We start from the raw sequence: 19,955 nt of genomic DNA on the forward strand, positions 1-19,955 counted from the left end.
CATCCTTCAAGATACAATAGATAAAATATGCAGAGGTAGTGATATCAATACAACGTCTCCCCACACGGAGGCACATCAAATCTGTCTCTGGCTGCTTAAGTTATATAATGGAACCGAGGCTAAAGCCTGCCTTCAACTGTCATGTCAAAGAAAATCACATCATTTTGAAACGCAGCATCAGGTAAAATAAAAGGGAAAGAAAAATATAAAGAGAATGAGCAAAATATATCTAAAACTTTTACCACAGAGAGTTAAATCTTCATCAGATCCATCACGGCAATCATCATCCCCATCACAAATCCACCTACGTGGGATACAGTGTCCATTGCGGCATGAAAAGTTGCTGGAGTCACAGGTGTGTTTACTTGCTGAAAAAAGAATTGTGAAGCATTATTGCTTCTTCTGACAGGCAGCAATTTAACTGCGTACAATTTATCGTAACCTCCAGAGATAAAATCCATTTCTGCTGTGCAGCATGCCAGTTAAAACATGTATCTTAGTCAAACATCATTCTTCAGAATTCGGAAGTAGAATTTCTAAAGAACTGTTAGCTTAATGGCCCACCTGTCTTCTTCAGATTTTTAATTTATAAAAGTGATTCAAAAACCAAAATCAAAAAATTCTTTACTTTGATAATGTTGTAAATTTGGAAAATAAAAAAGGCTTTAAATACTAGAATTCCCAATTTAACCTCTTCTTGATCACAATAGTCATTCCTGCAACACCACCTAATCAATTAAGCTGCTTTGAAAACACCACAAAACACTAATTTATCAGACTATATCCCTGAACTCTGTTTACTCTAGTCAAACAATAAAAATAAAATTACTACTTTGCCATAGTTCAGCTAATTCAATCCGCTCTAGAATTCTACAGCACTTCTGCTAACAAAAACTAAATCAAAATGCTGCTCCTTGCTCAAAAGTTAAAACCATCAATTTCAGTCAATTTCTTTTAAATTAAAGCACTATAACATGGTAGTGAAACTGGACTTTCCTGGTTCATTTTGGATGCTACAAGTGTTGCCAACGTATAGCACTGACAATGGTCTCTGGTACTTTGCTCATTTTTAACATTATTCATTCAGCTAAATATTTACCAGAAGTGAGACATCACATTTTTCAAAAGCACAAAAAAAATCTAAGAAACAACCAAGAACAAATTAAATCTCAGTGAAGTTCGCAACAACAAATGAATGATTACTTACAGGTACAGTTCAGTTCATCTGACCAATCTCGGCAGTCATTGTCCCCATCACATCTCCAAGACAAGCGTATACACATGCCAGTGGCACAAACAAACTCACCACTCTTACAGTTGTTCACAGCTGTAAGGATTTCAAGTGAGAAGAATTACAATGCCAATTAGATAAGATTTATATATAAACAACACATTTATTACGTTTGCATAATCTAATCTGATCTTTGAAAAAAAATTCAGATGTCACAACATGACTAGACCAAAAACATTTTAGTGTCGTAGGTAACTCAATTCCTTTATACCAAGGATATTTTACATCAAACGAATTTACTATCAAATGCAATTTTCTTAGCATATTTAGCGGACAGTAATTTATGCATATACTGAAAACACAGTTTATCTGTAGACAGTCTATTCATTGCCAATAATTAACTGCTTCGGAGATCTTCTATGCCAAAATCAAAATCAATCATTGTAAGTCTTGAGAGTCACGTTTCTAAAGAATTAATTCCGTTCAAAGTAACAAATTATTTGCAGCATACAATAGATGGGCTCATTTCGATCTAACCAGAAACTAAAAACTTATTTCACATAAAAGGAGGAATTGGAGGAATTGGATGAACATTTCCTAAATAGAAAAAACAACTGGTCAGCCAAGGATATTACCAAAAAGAACTTGCAGAAAAAAAAAAGGTGTTTTCATGAGTTAGCCAGTGTTAAATGTCCTAAAAATTTAGAATGTAGGTCAAATAATTGTAGGCCTCTCTATCAAATGCTGCAAAGAATTAGTTGCCTTTCAGATCCAGAAACACACCAACCCAGATATTTAATGGCTAGGCATGAGGGTCAAGAAAAGAACATGGTCGAGCACTCGAACTTCTCCGTAAAACCTTTTATTAGTTATTCAAATCTCACTGACTTGAATAGGGATAATATCACCTCAACTGTATGAACACGACAGCCATCTAGTTTTAGATACACAGATTGAATTGGTAATGGAAAGGCTTGACCAGTCACAGGTATCTAAGCAGACCCCACTGGAGGCCAAAGTGGAATTGGAGTGCAACGACAAGGGAAATAAATTCACTCAATTAGTGCAAATTCCCTCTAGTTAGTTTGGCAGAAGTCTGGGTCTGCCTTTCCTGGAGATGAAATGGCAAGTCATTTACCAGTCTCTCGAACAATAGATTCAGGGTTTACATGGAACGTCATTAAAAAGTACCATAATGAAGTAACTGGATGTATGCAATGCTATAGCCAATTAGGTAAAAGTAGGTTAAGGCTCTTTGAGTCACTTACAGCACTGTTCCTCATCGCTATCATCCCCACAGTCATCTTCACGATCACATCTGTATGAAAGTGGAATGCACATCCCAGATGACCGACATTTAAACTGAGAGTCAGGATCACAAGCAGCCGTTGCTATGAAGTTTTAAAAAAAAAAAAGGGGGAAATACTCGTGCTTACTAAAAATGTATTCTTTTAGGTCATAAACACTATAATAGCACATCCTGTATCAGTAAGTAGACAAAATCCAGTAAGATAGCCAAACGCAAGTATTAAAAAATTCTTGCTTAACACCAGAAGTCATGTTCAAGATAAAGGTTAACCCTAAATGAGAGAAAAGATAATCTTAAAAAATAATTAAACAGATGAGATATTTCACTAAATCCCACATCTAATAAACATTAAAGTGAAGTCTTGTGAAATTTGTTATTGTAGCATTATCCTACGTAGATAGCTGGACAACACTTGGCAGAGTCATGAAATTCAAACAGTACTTACGACAATTTCTTTCGTCACTATAGTCACCACAGTCATTATCATTATCACATTTCCAAATGCTGCTGATACATTTGCCATTGGAGCACCTGTACTGGTTAGGCAGACAAGTATGTTCTGTAATAAAATAAACACGTTAAGAAACAGGTGAATAGTTGTAGGTTGAAGCAAAAGTTTTAGTGTTCTGTGGAAGGCAGAGGGAATATGGATATCAAGTAATTTCAAGCTGCTAGCAGGCCTGGTGAAAGAAGTGAATAATAAACAATTCTCTCTGCAAAGTACTCTTGGTATGCAATTATCGTGGTGAAGTGAGGAGTAGGAGGAATGGAAATTGCAGCATTGAATGAATGAGGCGAGTGCATTCAAGGGATAGGAGAGACAGCCAGTGAGTAAGAAAGGACAGTTTGATCAGTCCAGCTTGATGCGCCACTTCACATCTGTACATCTTCAAGCTGATGAATCATTTTCGCACAAAACAGTTTCCTTCCTCCCAGCAAACTTTAGTTATCTCACTATCTACAGTACAACTGCAGTAATGAAAACAGAAATTGCTAGAAAAGCTCAGCAGGTCTGGCAGCATCTGTGGAGAGAAATCAGAGTCAACATTTCAGATCGAGTGCCTGAGAAGGATCACTCAACCCGAAACATTAGCTCTGATTTCACTCCACAGACTCGAGCTTTTCCAGCAATTTCTGTTATTGTTTCTGATTTATACAATCCACAGTTCTTTCACTTTTCACAACTTTAGTAATGGCAGCAAGTAGCTTTACCATGAACTAACATTGCAATTGTGCTGTAAAGGTAGTTGTAGATTCTACTTTAAATCTAATAAGTGAGCTTGGAGTTAAATACATTATAACCTCTCGGATATGAAACTCTTGCTCAGAAATTGTTTGAGTAGATCTTAACTGACACTAGCATTATTTTAGTATAGCACTATGGGAGCAGAAATGTGAAGTTACATGTTTGGACAAGTAAAACAAATTTTACTTGTGAAAATATAATAAAGTAGTATTGTACATTTCAGGTAAGTAAACATTTATTTATAATTTTCTAGTTCATACACTCGTGGTTAGGCATTTGAAGATCATTGTACAATTAAGAAAATTCCAAAGTTCAGGAATGACTTAGTCTCACACAGTCCAGACTAGAGAGGCTTCAGTGTAATAGGATTCTGTATTTTAAGGTTGCACTTATGCGGTCACATCTGCATTGTTATGTGGCTTCCAATTAGCACAGAAGCAAAACTGACAGGATAAAGGAAAATAGATTCTTTAGCAAGGCCACTTCATGGCACGTTGTATTCATAGAATCATAGAATCCCTACAGTTTGGAAACAGGCCTTCAGTCCAACAAGCCCACACCAACCCTTGGAGCATCCCACCCAGACCCATCCCCTATAACCCACCTAAGCTACACATCCCTGAACACTACAGGCAATTTAGCATGGCCAATCCACCTAGCCTGCACATCTTTGGAATGTGGGAGGAAACCAGAGCACCCGGAGGAAACCCACGCAGACATGGAGAGAAAGAGCAAATTCCACAGTCACCCAAGGCTGGAATCGAACCCGGGTCCCTGGCGCTGTGAGGCAGCGGTGCTAACCACTGAGCCACCATGCTGCCGTATACTGACACAACTTAAGGACCAGCTCTGCTGCCATCTTTAATCAGGTTTTGGATGACCTCCCAAACACTAAAAAAAGACCGTCTCAACTGTGACCTCAGTGAGTTGAAATCTGTCCACATGCCTCTCGCTCCGAGATAACAGTGCAAATTAGAGCGTAACTATATGAACAAGGTATTGCCTGCTGCAAACAGGTAGTATAACTACTGATCTGAGATCACTAATTAAAGTATTAACTGCATCCTCACATTTGCTGTTTTCTGGTGATAGTGACAGAATAATTCAAAAAGTAGATTTTTTAAAATTCTTGTATAGGATGTTAGTGTCTCTGACAATGCAGCATTTATCTCCCATCCCTAAATATCATTAAACTAGTTGACTCTCTAGACCATTTCAGAAGGCAGTTAAGAGTCAATGGTATTGGTGTGGAGTCACATGGAGGTCAGACCAGGTAAAGACAGCAGATTTCCTTCCCTAAAATGAACTAATTAGTGAACCAGACCAGTTTTTACAACAATTGGCAGTGGTTATGTGGTCACCATTAGGCTGGCTTTTAATTCCAGATTTTTTTTAAATTGAATTCAAATCTCACCATTTGAACTTTAGACCTCAGAACTATTAACTTGGGTCTCTGGATTGCTGGTCTAATGACAGTACCCCATACCACCACTTCCCCTAAATGTTACACAAAGGTTCAAATTTTTATCCACTGTTTGCACGTGATGGGTGACATGATTCAAACACACCATTCACTGAAATTCATTCTAAGACTCCATAAGATCAGAAAATACTGGAAACACCAACTAAGGTCAGGCAGAAATAAAAACAAAAGGAGTTGTGAAGAAATTCAGTAGGTCTGGCAGCATCTGTGGAGTGAGAAATGGACTTAACATTGAGTCCAATACAACTCCTCTTTGGAAGTGAAAATATGCAGCCCATTTGGTGTAGCCATCAAGAAACATTTTCAGATTACTAACCACACAATAAGTTCTCACCTTGTCTCACACAGATGTTATTTCTTAATGAGTAACCATGGGGGCACTCACAATGAACATCTCCAGATGGTAAAATTGTGCTCTTCACTCCCTCAGGGCACACACATCTCTTACCAAAGGGTTTGGGAAGACAGATCAAGCTGCAAGTCTTCTCTGTACATGCATTCTCCCCTTTAAAATAAATATATGTGGTTAGTAAAAACTTCATAGCAGTTGCATGAGCAATTGATGAAGGGTGTCAATTTAATATTCACCAATCCTCTCTCTCCTTGTGCACATATAATTTGTTTATTTCAATATAAATTCCTTCTCTGTAGTAACATTCAGGTATGCCACACAACTTAGGTGCAGCAGAAATAAAAACAAAGACAACAATTAATAACAATTAGTTAAAAAAAAGATACTTCCAAAGTGTCATGGTGACCATGTCTAGAACAGTCATCTGTGTGTTAAATTGAATGTTACAGAGCCACTGACCCTCTTCAGGAAGTCAGCCCTAAAAACTGTCCCTAAATTCTGCATTTCTACACCTCTGGTCTTGCGTTTCATCTCACCACTCATCTCTACTTAGTGACATAGGTAATGTTACAGCAGAGAGTGTTTTATTTGCCAGAGATAAACACCAATGCCATGGACAGTCACTTATTAGAAGCCTGCAAAAAGTGTGTAATTTCTTTCCATAACCCACTATTCATCTCAAAATAAAAACCATGCCATTTTAAAGTACATTAAGTGGTCTACTGATAATTTGCGCAGCTTACTAGTTCTTCCAGCCCGCTAATTTTTGTGCTGACAAAAGATTCTTGGCCTATATTTAAATTCTACTGGAGAGCAAAAATGTACGTAACAATCTAATTGTCTAGACCAGAAACACAGCAAAATACACAAGAGCAGCTACCTGTTGTCCTGTCTTTGTAGAAAACCTTCATATCCATGACTCCAGTTAAGCCAGTAACCAGGGGCTCCACATCCGAGCCATCATACTTATTTGCTCTGAAGATGCTCATTTCAGACCAATCATCCCAGTAGATCTGATTCTGAAACCAGCAGAATTATTTTCTTAGTCTCAAGTTAGTAGAAGCATGGCATTCATACTGCTTAACAAGAAGAATGAACTTGTATTTATTTTGAGCATGGTCTCAGTCTCAGAACACAAGGTACACTTTGATTTTGTGAATCACTTCTGAATTACTGATACATTGTGCAATACGAGATCCAAATGCGTAAAACAGGGTTCCATAACCCTTAAAATGGAATATCTATTTGTAGGTATTGGTTGAACAAGGAACGTTGGTTGGCATGCTGGGAGAACTCTGTGCTCTTCTTCAATTTGTGCTCCAGATTGGAACCCAGTCCTAACATCTCACTGCTCCTTCAGTCAGTGGGTCAAAATCCTGAAACTCCTCCTAAAAGTACATTAAAGTAGTAACAACAACAACGCAAGTGGTGGGTGTGTGGAATGTGCTGCCAGCAGTGGTAGTGGAGTCAGATACTTTAGAGACTTTTAAGCAACTCTTGGACAGGCACATGGAGGATAGTAAGACGTAGGGTATGCAGGGGAGATTGATCTTAGTAGGATAATATGTCAGCACAACATCATGGGCCGAAGGGCCTGTACTGTGCTGTACTGTTCTATGTTCTATGCACAACAGGGAAAGCAGCAGTTCAATGTGATGCTTCATCACTGCCTTCTCAAGGGTAATAAATACTGGTCTTGCCAGTGACATCCATATCCAATGAGTGAAAGAAACAAGATGCCAGCTCCTAAAATGCAAGATTCCATGTGCAATGTACCTAAATAGCAGTTTGAGTTATCTACTTAAAAGCGTTGCACTTGGGAATTTCAAAAGGCTGCCTTGAAAATTCTGATACTTATGAAGCTAAATCAGAACAGCATCTTAAGAATAAAAATTGGGGCAAACCGGGAACTAATTAGGCAGATATAACATTAACAATATCTACCTGCACCTACCCACCGAATTTCATTTTAAAAATTTAAAAGCCTTCATTGATGTCCTGTAATTACGAATGTAACGGGCTTGAACAATTAATGGCAGTTAGACAGCATATGCTTAAATGTTTCATTTATGTAAAGCTGTCTCCACCATAATAGATTTACTTGTCTGTGACAACTTACAGAAGTTAAAAAGACTGTTAGACAGAATGGAGAACGAATTCTACTTGGCAGTACAGAACTTGCTTGAAATAAAACTATCAACGTTTTTCGTCTTGCATTCAATAGGATAGACATAAGAAAGTCAAATTTCAAAAGGGAGTAACGTTGCATGAGGAAAGGGCACTGATTGTTTGTTGTCATGATGAATGTATCAGGGAGCTACTGTCCCAAGCTTCTGTTTAATTTTTTTTATTTAAAAATGAACAATGCCTGGATAGCTGTCTTTTTCCTGCAGAGGATAGGTCCCTGCATATGAACACAGATAGTTTCCAGCAAAAGCAACGTTTCTCAAAAGACATGATTCAGTGATCAGACAGCACGTTCCGAATGATCAAGAGTATGCTAATAAATACACTGACGATCAACATTAGTCAGGCTCACAATACTTTCATACTTCCATTTGGCCCGAAATTTACAAAAAAAATACGTAAACTTCCTCAATCCGTCTTTTGCAAGTGATAATGATAGGTCCAGCACTCCAAGTCACATACCTTGAAAACACTAATGGCATACGGATGGGGAAGGTTCTGTATCACTACAGATCTCTGATGACCATTGAAATCGGCTCGTTCAATTCGGTCAACATAGGCTTCAGTCCAGTAGATCCAAGAACCATCCACTGTAATTCCATTAGGCCATTTAATGCTGGTAGTGATGATTCGAGTGACATTAGATGCATCCATCCCACTTCTGTAAATGCCTGGTGCATCATCACCCCAATCTGTCCAAAACATCAGGCTATGGAAGAAATATCATAACAGATACAATTAATTGCCTTACACTGTGTTACAAAAAAAACCCAGCTGCATTAACATTTTCTGCAGCTAAGAACAAATGTCCTTTAGAAACAATGAAAAGGGAAGCTACTTGCAATGCAGCTTTAACAAAAGGAAAAACATGAAATGATTTTTCTTCCATTGTCTTCTCTCAACAGTTTGGTAGCAATATGTACTTCTAGTTTTCTATGACATTCAAATTTCAGTGAATATCCAAAAATGAGCACTTTTAACCTAGACTACTTACTGTAGTAACTATAAATCTACACACTTCCAAAAAAAAAAAAAAGACGGCACCCTATAGACCAAGTGGACACATCAGCACCACTTCCACCATATAACATTCTCTAAATCAAGTCATCAAATAGCACCAAGGGGAGACATGATTCCTTGCAGACAGCGATATAAATCTGGGGTTAGAGTCTGTCTAAAGTCTAAAGCAGCAGACATGCAGTATTCCTGGGATCACTGCCAGTCTCTCATATGACGCACAGAACCCATGGGCACCAGAAGACAAGTCAGGTGCACATGTTTTTAGCTTCTCCTCACTGCAACAAGAATCTCCATTTATTTACAAGATGGTGAGCCAGATCACACTACCATTTCATCAAATATGTTTTCCTCATCTGCACTGGTCGTAATTTATAGCAGTAGTAGAAAGAAAGGTTAAAATGACAAAGGGGTGCAGCGTAGGTTGGCTTTTTATTTCAGCATCTAAAGCCCTAATCAAAAATATTCTAATCAAATGTAAAAATGCTCTCCTGCATTGCTTAGCATGGAAGAGGACAGTGGGTTGAGACCTGGAAGAAGGCCCCTGCCTGTTTCCTGAGCTCAGAAAAAAAAAGTTACACAGCTTAAAGGGAGGAAGAAACTATTCATATGAGGAGATTCCAACTGGATAACAGGTCTTACTGAAACAATATCCAGTTTCATTGTGTTATAGGCTTGCTCAGTCCTAATATCACTTTATGTGGTGTGGTAACAAATTTTGTTTGGTAAATCACTCCAATGAAATGCTTTGGGTTATCTGACTGCATCAAAGATGCAGTTTAAATACAAATTGCTCCAGGAAAAAAAACTCCGTTTTTTGCCAAGTCTAAAGCCAAATAAAAGAAGTGAAAAGGCAAAACAGAGGGCAGCGCGCAGGAAATGAGCTTTATTCCATATTGATACAAGTTCATTCAATAATAATTAGGCTGAGCTTCATAGGAATGCCACGTACAGATGACGCAAGGAAGATACAGGCACAGAAACTCCACCTGACAGTGTCAAGCAACTGATGAACCTGCCCTCCAGCCTGAAGGTTAATCTATTTAGTTAGCCCTCTTGGTGTTCAGTGAAACTGTGGCTGCTGAGTGCCAGGAGGCTACACAGCCACCGCTCCCAAAACATTGGCCTCAGTAGAACCATTGGTGCACATGCATTCAGTGTGATATTATTACATAGGGAAATGTTGTGATGCGGGTTGTGCATGCGTGGATCTAATTTCGCCCATGGGCGTTTGTTGCCAGTAACTGCCATCACTGTGACCATCTGTGTACGTGCATATGACCAACTTACTAGCCTTGAGGGGTGATAGATATAAGACAGATGTCAGAGGTAGGTTCTTTACTCAGAGAGTAGTAAGGGCGTGGAATGCCCTGCCTGCAAAAATAGTAGACTCGCCCACTTTAAGGGCATTTAAATGGTCATTGGATAAACATATGGATGATAATGGAATAGTTTAGGTTAGATGGGCTTCAGATTGGTTTCACAGGTCGGCGCAACATCGAGGGCCGAAGGGCCTGTACTGCGCTGTAATGTTCTATGTTCTATGTTCTATGTTCTCTGTAATTATTACAGAGTGATTAGCACAAATGCAAAGACAGAAAAGTGACTACTTATTTTAATGCAGAATTCATGTATCAGTGCGAATTTAGAAATTTCTGTAGATCCTACTGGGAAAAAAAATGGATCAATGAGGTAGAAATTCTACATGAAAAAGTCTTGGCAAGTGGAACAGCACTTTCTCGCGTAAGGAGATCTGCATATACTGAAGCTCCTGCAACGCAGTCTTGTACCACTGGATGGCGGAGGTACATCTGGTTTCAAAAGTCAGTGCTTCTCAGCTCCCTCTAGTGTTAGGGACACTCAGATTCAAATCAGCCACATTTACAGATGCTAAAAAAAAAAATCACAGGATCATAGAATCCCTACAATGTGGAAAGAGGCCATTTAGCCCAACAAGTCCACACCGACCCTCTGAACAGCATCCCACCTGGACCCATCCCTCTACCGTTTGCCCTGTAACCCTGCATTTGAAAGCAGTCAATCCATAGCCAACATTTATAAATTCATTTCCCAATAACAGCCAATAGGAGGAAGCTGAACTTCAGGCTTAATTCTCAAACTATTAATCTATTTTAGCTGCTGTCGAGCTTTATAGCATAGAACAGTACAGCACAGGAACAGCCCCTTCAGCCCAGGATTTTGTGCCAAACATGACGCCAAATTAAACTAATCATTTCTGCCTGCCCTTGGTCCATATCCTTCCATTCAGAGTCATATGAAACGGAAACAGATCTTTCGGCCCAACCAGACCACGCCAAACAATTCCTTGCATATTCATGTGCTTATCTAAAAGTCCCTTAAACACCCCTTTTGTATCTGCCTCAAGACTCCTACCACTCTATATAAAACTTGCCCCTCACATCTCCTTTGAACTCCCCCTGCCCCAACCTTAAACGCATACTCCCCAGTATTAGGCATTTCAACTCTGGGGAAAAAGATTCCGATTGTCAACCATATCTACGCATCTCAATTTTATAGACTTCTATCATCTCCCCTCAGAATCTGCCACTCCAGAGAAAATAGCCCGAGTTTTTCTAGCCTCTCTGTACAGTTCGTACAGCCTCTCCTACTGTTTAAACATTAGGGGTTGCTCTTTTAGAATGGAGATAAGGAGAAATTTTGAGGGAACACTCTGCCTTAGAAGACAATGGACGTGGGGTCATTGAATAATTTTCAAGGTGGAGGTAGATAAATTCTGGCTAGATAAGGGGGCGGGGGAGTGGAGAAGAGAGCGGGTTGCAGGTGGTGGGAATGTGTAATTCAAAAGACAAATGGATTGGCCGTAAATTTTATTGAATGACGGAGGAGGCTCAAGAGGCTGAAAAGCTCTTAATTCATACGTTTGTATATTCCTCAATACTATCATGGATTGGAAGCTGTATATGACTATTACTAGTCACTGTTTCTTATTAGAAATTGCATTTCAAAACGGTCCTCTTGAATTCTTCTGACAAACTGCAATATTACACACAAGGTTAAACTCATTTCCAGAAGCTTACCCTTCATTAGAAACTAGCACAAGTGCCCGCGGATGGTCTAATACAGTGGAATTCAGCAGAGTAAGACGAAGGTCTCCATCAGGGTTTGAAACCTAAGAAAATAAATTTTAAAAAGAAACAAAATTTATAATCTTTATTTGGACCTAAACATCATTCCCTGCCAAAGAAGATTTTTAAGAGCATCTCAGTAAGTGCTATTATAACAGATTGATATGGTAAGCATTGCACTGAACTGATTTACTGGAATTTCTTTTAAATAAACTCACTGGATAACACAAGTCAGCTACAACAACGACATTCAACTTCAAGCCTGAAATTAGGCAATAACTAGTTCATCCAGAGTCAAGGTTCAAAGTTTGACATTGATAAATCAAAGCAGAATACACTGACTTAGTTTTTTTGCAGACTTTTATGTTCAAGTGAACATTGAGGAACATTCGTCAATATTTTTGTTTCATCTGAAACATGCTAACAGCAACTTAAAAGTCCCTCCACCCAACACAAGAAACAACTTTTCTTTGCAGTAGGATGTTCCATACATAAGATTCTAATGTTGCAAACTAGCCACTTTATGGAAAACTGGAAAAAAATCAAGTTATATTGGCATTACAATTCAAATTGTGTGCTGCAGAAGTATATCCACTTAGGACTACGGTTTAAAAAAAAACACCAAATATATTGCACTCGGTATTGTTAGCAGTCTGAAAAAAATCAATCCCAATGCAATCTGATCACTTAGTGAAAGGTTGAGGAATTGTACTTTTAGCTATGACATTGTTTTGCTTTTTTTCCAGTTTAATAAAAGGAAGATGATCACTTTTCCAAAGAGAAGCCATACTCAAGGCCACAAAACAGCACAGTAGAATCTGCTATCTAATCAGAGAAACCTTGTGTATGCCAAGTTGTCCATTTCCAACAGCAGAGTGGTGGGGACTAAAGACAGTGAAACAACATGTTAGTCAGAGTCTGCACTGCTGATTACTATCCAAAGTTCTTTGTTGAATTGGAGGAGCTGAGGATGGGACCAGATTTGTATTTTGCTAATAAGTTAGGCCCACCTGGACGGAATGTGCTGTTTGACTAGCTAGGCTGAAGAAACTTTAGTTCACCTTGAATCACAAACTTCAGAACAGCGTAATAATAGAGGAACAAAAGCCCTTTTCTTTTTAAGAAGTCAGTTATATGTCATTTCAGTTTCTGAATCATGTGCTACCTCATTCTAATTTTTCTTCATGTACCAGCAATATTCAATGGTCAGCCTTTATTGTCTATCCCTAATTGCCCAGGCAGCAGATAAGAGTCAACCTCATTGCTGTGGGTCTAAAATGGTGTATAGGCCAGTAAAGACAGCGGATTTCAATCCCTAAATGACTTAAATGAACCAGATAGGTTTTTACAACAAATCAGCAGCCAAATCATGGTCACCATTAGGGGCAATATTTTTGAATTACAGATTCTTATTCAATTCAAAATTTCACCATCTGCCATGGTGGGACTCGAACCTATGTCCTCAGAACACTGTTCTGGGTTTACAGATTAATAGCCCAGTGACACTACCACTATGCAGCCACCTCCCCACTTGTTTCTCGGACAGATTTAATGCGTGCTTTACAGAACCCTTTCATCAGGCAACAAATTAAAAAAGGCTAAGATTCAGTTTTCAAATAAATTGCAGTCAGTCTGTTTAATTACAAACAATTTTACAGAATTACTAGTATACATACAACAACATTTTGTACGAGAAAGCAGTCGCTATATTGATCTTATTTCAATTGGACCTTAATCCATTAAGGAAGTGCCAATTAATCTAGCATACATTATACCAGTTGCTGGAATACTATAAATTATATTGTGAAGTGATTTTACCTCGCCATTTCATTCCCATTACACCCAGTCATATCACTTGCTATAGCTCAGTGGATTAATCCAATGCCAGGCTGTTGTCATTGACACTTTTGGTCCAGTTATTGAGATGTGAAGTCACAGGGCAAGAACAGATTCCATTCAATCACTTTGCCTTCTGGGGATGAATCCAGTTCAGCTTCTAACCAAGACAACAAGGTGCAGGGCTGGATGAACACAGCAGGCCAAGCAGCATCATAGGAGCAGAGAGGCTGACGTTTCAGGCCTAGATCCTTCATCAGAAAAGGGGGAGGGGAACGGGGTTCTGAAATAAATAGGGAGAGAGTGGGAGGCGGATAGAAGATGGATAGAGGAGAGGAAACAAACAGGTCGAAGAGGCAGGGATGGAGCCAGTAAAGGTGAGTGTAGGTAGGGAGTTAGGAAGGGGATAGGTCAGTCCAGGGAGGACGGACAGGTCAAGGGGGCGGGATGAGGTTGGTCGGTAGGAGATGGAGGTGCGGCTTGAGGTGGGAGGAGGGGATAGGTGGGAGGAAGAACAGGTTAGGGAGGCAGGGACGAGCTGGACTGGTTTTGGGATGCGGTAGGGGGAGGGGAGATTTTGAAACTTGTGAAATCCACATTGATACCATTGGGCTGCAGAGTTCCCAAGCGGAATATGAGTTGCTGATCCTGCAACCTTCAGGTGGCATCGTTGTGGCACTGCAGGAGGCCCAGGATGGACATGTCGTCTGAGGAATGGGAGGGGGAGTTGAAATGGTTCGCGACTGGGAGGTGCAGTTGTTTATTGCGAACCGAGCGTAGGTGTTCTGCAAAGCGGTCCCCGAGCCTCCGCTTGGTTTCCCCGATGTAGAGGAAGCCACACCGGGTACAGTGGATGCAGTATACCACATTGGCAGATGTGCAGGTGAACATCTGCTTGATGTGGAAAGTCTTCTTGGGGCCTGGGATGGGGGTGAGGGAGGAGGTATGGGGGCAGGTGTAGCACTTCCTGCGGTTGCAGGGAAAAGTGCCGGGTGTGGTGGAGCTGGAGGGGAGTGCGGAGCGGACAAGGGAGTCACGGAGAGAGTTGTCCCTCCGGAAAGCAGATAAGGGTGGGGAGGGAAAGATGTCTTTGGTGGTGGGGTCGGATTGCAGATGGCGGAAGTGTCGGAGGATGATGCGTTGGATCCGGAGGTTGGTGGGGTGGTACGTGAGGACGAGGGGGATTCTTTTTTGGTTCTTATTGCGTGGACGGGGTGTGAGGGATGAGGTGCGGGAGATGTGGGAGACACGGTTGAGGGCGTTCTCGACCACCGAGGTGGGGAAGTTACAGTCCTTGAAAAACGAGGACAACTGAGATGTACGGGAGTGGAATGCCTCATCCTGGGAGCAGCCCAATGGTATCAATGTGGATTTCACAAGTTTCAAAATCTCCCCTCCCCCCACCGCATCCCAAAACCAGTCCAGCTCGTCCCTGCCTCCCTAACCTGTTCTTCCTCCCACCTATCCCCTCCTCCCACCTCAAGCCGCACCTCCATCTCCTACCGACCAACCTCATCCCGCCCCCTTGACCTGTCTGTCCTCCCTGGACTGACCTATCCCCTTCCTAACTCCCTACCTACACTCACCTTTACTGGCTCCATCCCTGCCTCTTCGACCTGTTTGTTTCCTCTCCACCTATCCTCTCCTCTATCCCTCTTCTATCCGCCTCCCACTCTCTCCCTATTTATTTCAGAATCCCCTTCCCCTCCCCCTTTTCTGATGAAGGGTCTAGGCCTGAAACGTCAGCCTCTCTGCTCCTATGATGCTGCTTGGCCTGCTGTGTTCATCCAGCCCTGCACCTTGTTGTCTCGGATTCTCCAGCATCTGCAGTTCCTACTATCTCAGCTTCTAACCCATGCTTGAATAGGACATGGGCAATAAACATTGAAATAAAACGGTATATTACTTGCCTCGAGTTTCTTGGCTCCGGCATCTATCCAGTAAAGAAGCTGGCTGATGGGATCAAAGGCCAATGCTTCCACAGTTTGTAGACCATCTTTGATTATTATATCCTGGGTAGTGTTTCCATTTAAGCACAAGCGCTGAGTAGAGAAGAAGAATGTGATTAGGTACCTCAACATGTTGAGAACTACAATATAACAAAGAAATACATGAATGTTTCTGTGCATTATTGGATTACCATAAAATGGCTTTCAATCCCTTTTGCACATCAGCAACAAGTCTTGAAAATGTAAACTCCTATATGAAACCACATTATTAATGCTGAGATGAAGCTTATGCTTTGGTACCCACAAGTAAAAGAAAATGTGGACTTATTATTTTCATCAGATCCAGAGAGCAAAACTGTAAAGACAAGCTTATTCCCTGCAAGTGAAATGATAAGTTGCAATTCAGGCTATCCATCTAATAAAAGATTTTACAAAAAACCTGTGGTGCCATACATCTAAACACAACCTCTAAAATATTCAATTTCATTTCCTGGTGACAATGGGGTTTCAAGATTCAAGGCAACAGCCACAACATCTGTGGTTCAAAGCCAATTTAAGCTTGACATTAATCTGTGCATGGTCTATAACCTGAATAGGGATATGGCATTCCAAATATGGCTGGTATCAATCTCTGAAAACACAACTCGTGGCTGGACTGCAGCTAACTCGGCCCAGATCTAGTCAGATTCCATACGCCTGATTAAGGTGACAAAACATTAGCTACCAATGCAGTTAACGTGCCAACAAAATTCTGTATGTAAATTCTGTTCATCCACTTGTGCTTTTTTTCCCCTCCCTTCCTTGCTTTCCCCATTCCTCTGGGTGTGCCTCTCTACCTCTATGTTACAGGATCTTCCTCCATTCTCAGATCACTACAACTGTCTTTCATCAGTGCAACTCTTGACTAGTTACTCACATGTTAACACAAGAGTGCAATACTACAGATCTTGTGAAGTCTCATACATCAAGGGACCTTTTATATCATGTTATTAGGCATGTAGAGTAGTTCAATAAAATTTTGTAGCAGCAACCTTTACGACCTTCAGCATATGCAGTTTTGTAAAATGGAAGTTTACATAGCCAAACTAATTTCGCTCATAAGGGAGTTACAGGTCTTGCCTCCAAATGAGACAATTATTGATGCAAAGTTTTCGACAATATTAAAAGAATTAAAACTGGTTACTGAAAATCTGGGGTTAACATGATCCAGATAGCATGTTAAGAGTCAGGGTTTTGAGCATTATTTTGTCTTTGCTACAGGTCATGAGACGGGCAAATAATTGCACAAACTGGCCTCAGAGTTACTTGACCCCTCCTTTTTCCTCAGCAATCAAGTACTGGAAAAGCAGGTCCGTGAGCAAACCTTCTCAACTCACCACCAAATAAGGTCTGTAAATGAGCAACTGACAGCCAGCCTAAAGGATTCAACTCATCCCAGGCTGGATGACTTGACCACCCAGCAGGCTAGAGGGGTTGACTGGTCAGCAGCCTCATGTGGGGTGTGACTCCTGAACAAATGAGAGGTTTACTGCACAGCAGTTTATGTCTTTAATTGGTGCTTGATCTGTTAAGCTTTCAAGCAGGTAGAGTTGGGGAGTTATCCGCCCTTCACACACTTCATGCACAGATCACTAAATGCCAGTCAAAGGAATCTTTTAGGCCACAGGAAGAAGCCATTCAGCTTAACAAGCTCATGCTAGCCCCCAAAAGGAACAATCCAGTCAGTCCCACTGCCCCACTCAAACTTAAACTACAGGGATCATTTCTTGTAAATGCACGTCCAACTTCCGCTGGAAGCTGCTGACTGCTTTCACTTCCACCACCTTGGTGGGCAGCAACTTCCAAGTAATTATCACTCACGGTGTGAAAAATTTTTCTTCACGCTTCCCTTGTCCAAAATCTCAAATCTGTATCCCCTAATCTTGTACCAAAAGCTAATGGGAGGAGATTTTCCTTGTCTAATTTATTTAAACCCGCAATAGGATCATTTTTATTATATTGGAAATTATCTAACATGAACATGCAAGATATTTATTAAAATATTCAAAATGAATCAAAGTATGCAACATTCACAATCCAAATAAACAACTGTCCATATTTTACCTCAAACTCCCTCAATATCTATGCAAGATATCTAACAAGTGATCATTAACAGGATAAAAGAGAAATTAAGGTGTGCAATAGCACAGTGGTGAAATTACTGAATTAGTAATCCAGAGACCCATACTAATATACTGGAGAAATGAGTTCAAATCCTACCAAGTAACTGGAAAATTTTAAATTAAAATAATTTCAATAAATTTGAAATAAAAAGTTAGTCTCTAAATTAACAAAGCAGATACCAGCCTGTCAACATTAAAAACCCAATTAGTTCACTAATAAAACCACAAGAAATAGGAACAGAAGTAGACCATTCAGTCCCTTCAGCCCACTCACCATTTAATAAATCCAGGCTGATCCAATATTCCTCATATCCATGTAATGTTTTTCAGGGAAAGAAATCTGCTTTCCTTACTGCGTCTGACCACAGGTCTACAGTTCCACAGCAATATGGTGAACTCCAACTGCCCTCTGCAAACTACCCCATTGTGTCAAACACCTCTGGATAGTAGTATACCACATGGACTGCAGCAATTAAAGGCGGTGACTCACCTTCAAGGGCAATGTGGACGAGCAATACAAGCTACCTTTGCCAACAGCACTCACAATCCGTGAGAAAAATCAACTAGCTTACAAAAGAGGGAATCTACTAGAAAAGATTTCACCAAAATATAATTTACTTGCTGCATTGAAGCAAATCAGCATGTACCATCCACAAAATACATTGCAGTAACTCCCAAAGCTCTTCAACCATACTTTCCAAACTCTCAAATCATTATGGAGAAGTGGAACAGATGCATGGGAACACCAGATCCTGTAAACTCCCCTCCAAATCATGGATTATCCCAACTTGGGCACAGCACCATTCATCTGTGGTCACTGGGTCAAAATCCAAGAACTAATGCCATGTGGTCTGCAGCAGTTCAAGAGGTTTTCTCACCACTGTCTTCAAGGAGAATTAAGGATAGAAAATAAATGCTGGCCGTAATAGAGAAAATCACACTTCAAAAAAGTCCTTAAACTTTATATACTGCTATCCTCTCACCTTAAGACTAAGAGCAGTATGCGCTCACCTGGATAATATCCTGTGAAATATCTGCCCAATAAATGCAGTTGTTTTCATAATCAAAATCCAAAGATACAGTGCCTCGTAGACCCTGAAGTGGCAGTACCTCATCTGTGCCCTTGGAAAGATCATAGCGATGAATAGAGCTCCTGAGAGCATAAAGTAGGAACTCATTTTCCTCTGCAAAAACAAATTTTAATGCCTTAACTATTTAGATGATGCAAATGAGAGAGAATATAGACTCTCCAGTAATAAATAATTATAAAAAGGCTTCATTAAGGATAATACGTTTGTAACTTGTTAAGTTAATTCCCACATGCAAGTTCTTCGCTTCCTGCTCTTTTGGTTTGCCTGCTTCTATCCCTCTCTAAATGGTCTTTCCATAGACCTCACCTAATTCTCATCTATATGCTGCCCCTCAACTAGATGATCCTAAAATAACAGGTTCTTCAGGTAACATTGATCATAACATCAGCTCTCCTTCAATTGATTCTTCCACTGCCCCGAATTTGTCATACTGCATGTTCAACATCTAATGATGCACGAGTAGAAATTTTATCCAACTAAATATAGGCACTAGCTTCAGTGACACCATAAAGTCTATTCCCAAGCCATCAACTCTATTCGTCTGACTACAGTGGAAGGCTAAACCCCATCCATTGCAACACTGGTATTGATCACATATCCACTAAGGCTGTCTAATTCCATCCCTGTAAATTGTCCAATTCAACTATTGAGTCAGCTCACCTACTGCTAAAAATCTTCACCCACATCTTTATTACCTCTAGGCTTCAACATTTTGAATGATTTATTGGGTGGTCTCCCATCTTCACACACACTTTGAGATAATCCAAAATTCTGCAGCCCATATTCTAAAGTATATCAAGGCCCATTCACACATCACTCCTCTGCGTGCTGAGCTTCGTGATTCCCAGCTAGCAACACATGGATTTTAAAATTTTCACTCTAGTTTACAAAGCCCTTCATGGTCACAACTCTCTTTGACCTGGTAAATTTCTCTATCACTTTGTGCTATTCCAACCCTAGCTTCTTGTGTACACTTCCGATTTTA

The 19,955-nt window shown here is 40.2% G+C and overlaps 1 protein-coding gene across 3 annotated transcripts in view; it reads right to left on the reverse strand.

Moving 5' to 3' along the window:
- sorl1 (sortilin-related receptor, L(DLR class) A repeats containing) overlaps positions 1-19,955 on the reverse strand; it is a 161,074-nt gene that overhangs the window by 48,138 nt on the left and 92,981 nt on the right. For all 3 annotated transcript variants that reach the window (XM_048615468.1, XM_020526950.2, XM_048615469.1), the window contains 10 exons: positions 18,891-19,063; positions 15,679-15,810; positions 11,885-11,976; positions 8,271-8,517; positions 6,502-6,640; positions 5,604-5,774; positions 2,986-3,099; positions 2,500-2,622; positions 1,208-1,327; positions 243-368 (listed from right to left, as the gene is read on the reverse strand). In XM_048615468.1, the coding sequence (XP_048471425.1) occupies positions 243-368; positions 1,208-1,327; positions 2,500-2,622; positions 2,986-3,099; positions 5,604-5,774; positions 6,502-6,640; positions 8,271-8,517; positions 11,885-11,976; positions 15,679-15,810; positions 18,891-19,063 (1,437 nt within the window). The remainder of the gene's footprint in view (positions 1-242; positions 369-1,207; positions 1,328-2,499; positions 2,623-2,985; positions 3,100-5,603; positions 5,775-6,501; positions 6,641-8,270; positions 8,518-11,884; positions 11,977-15,678; positions 15,811-18,890; positions 19,064-19,955) is intronic.

This window comes from Rhincodon typus, chromosome 32 (genome assembly GCF_021869965.1).
Source record: "Rhincodon typus isolate 14 chromosome 32, sRhiTyp1.1, whole genome shotgun sequence".
NCBI lineage: Eukaryota > Metazoa > Chordata > Chondrichthyes > Orectolobiformes > Rhincodontidae > Rhincodon > Rhincodon typus.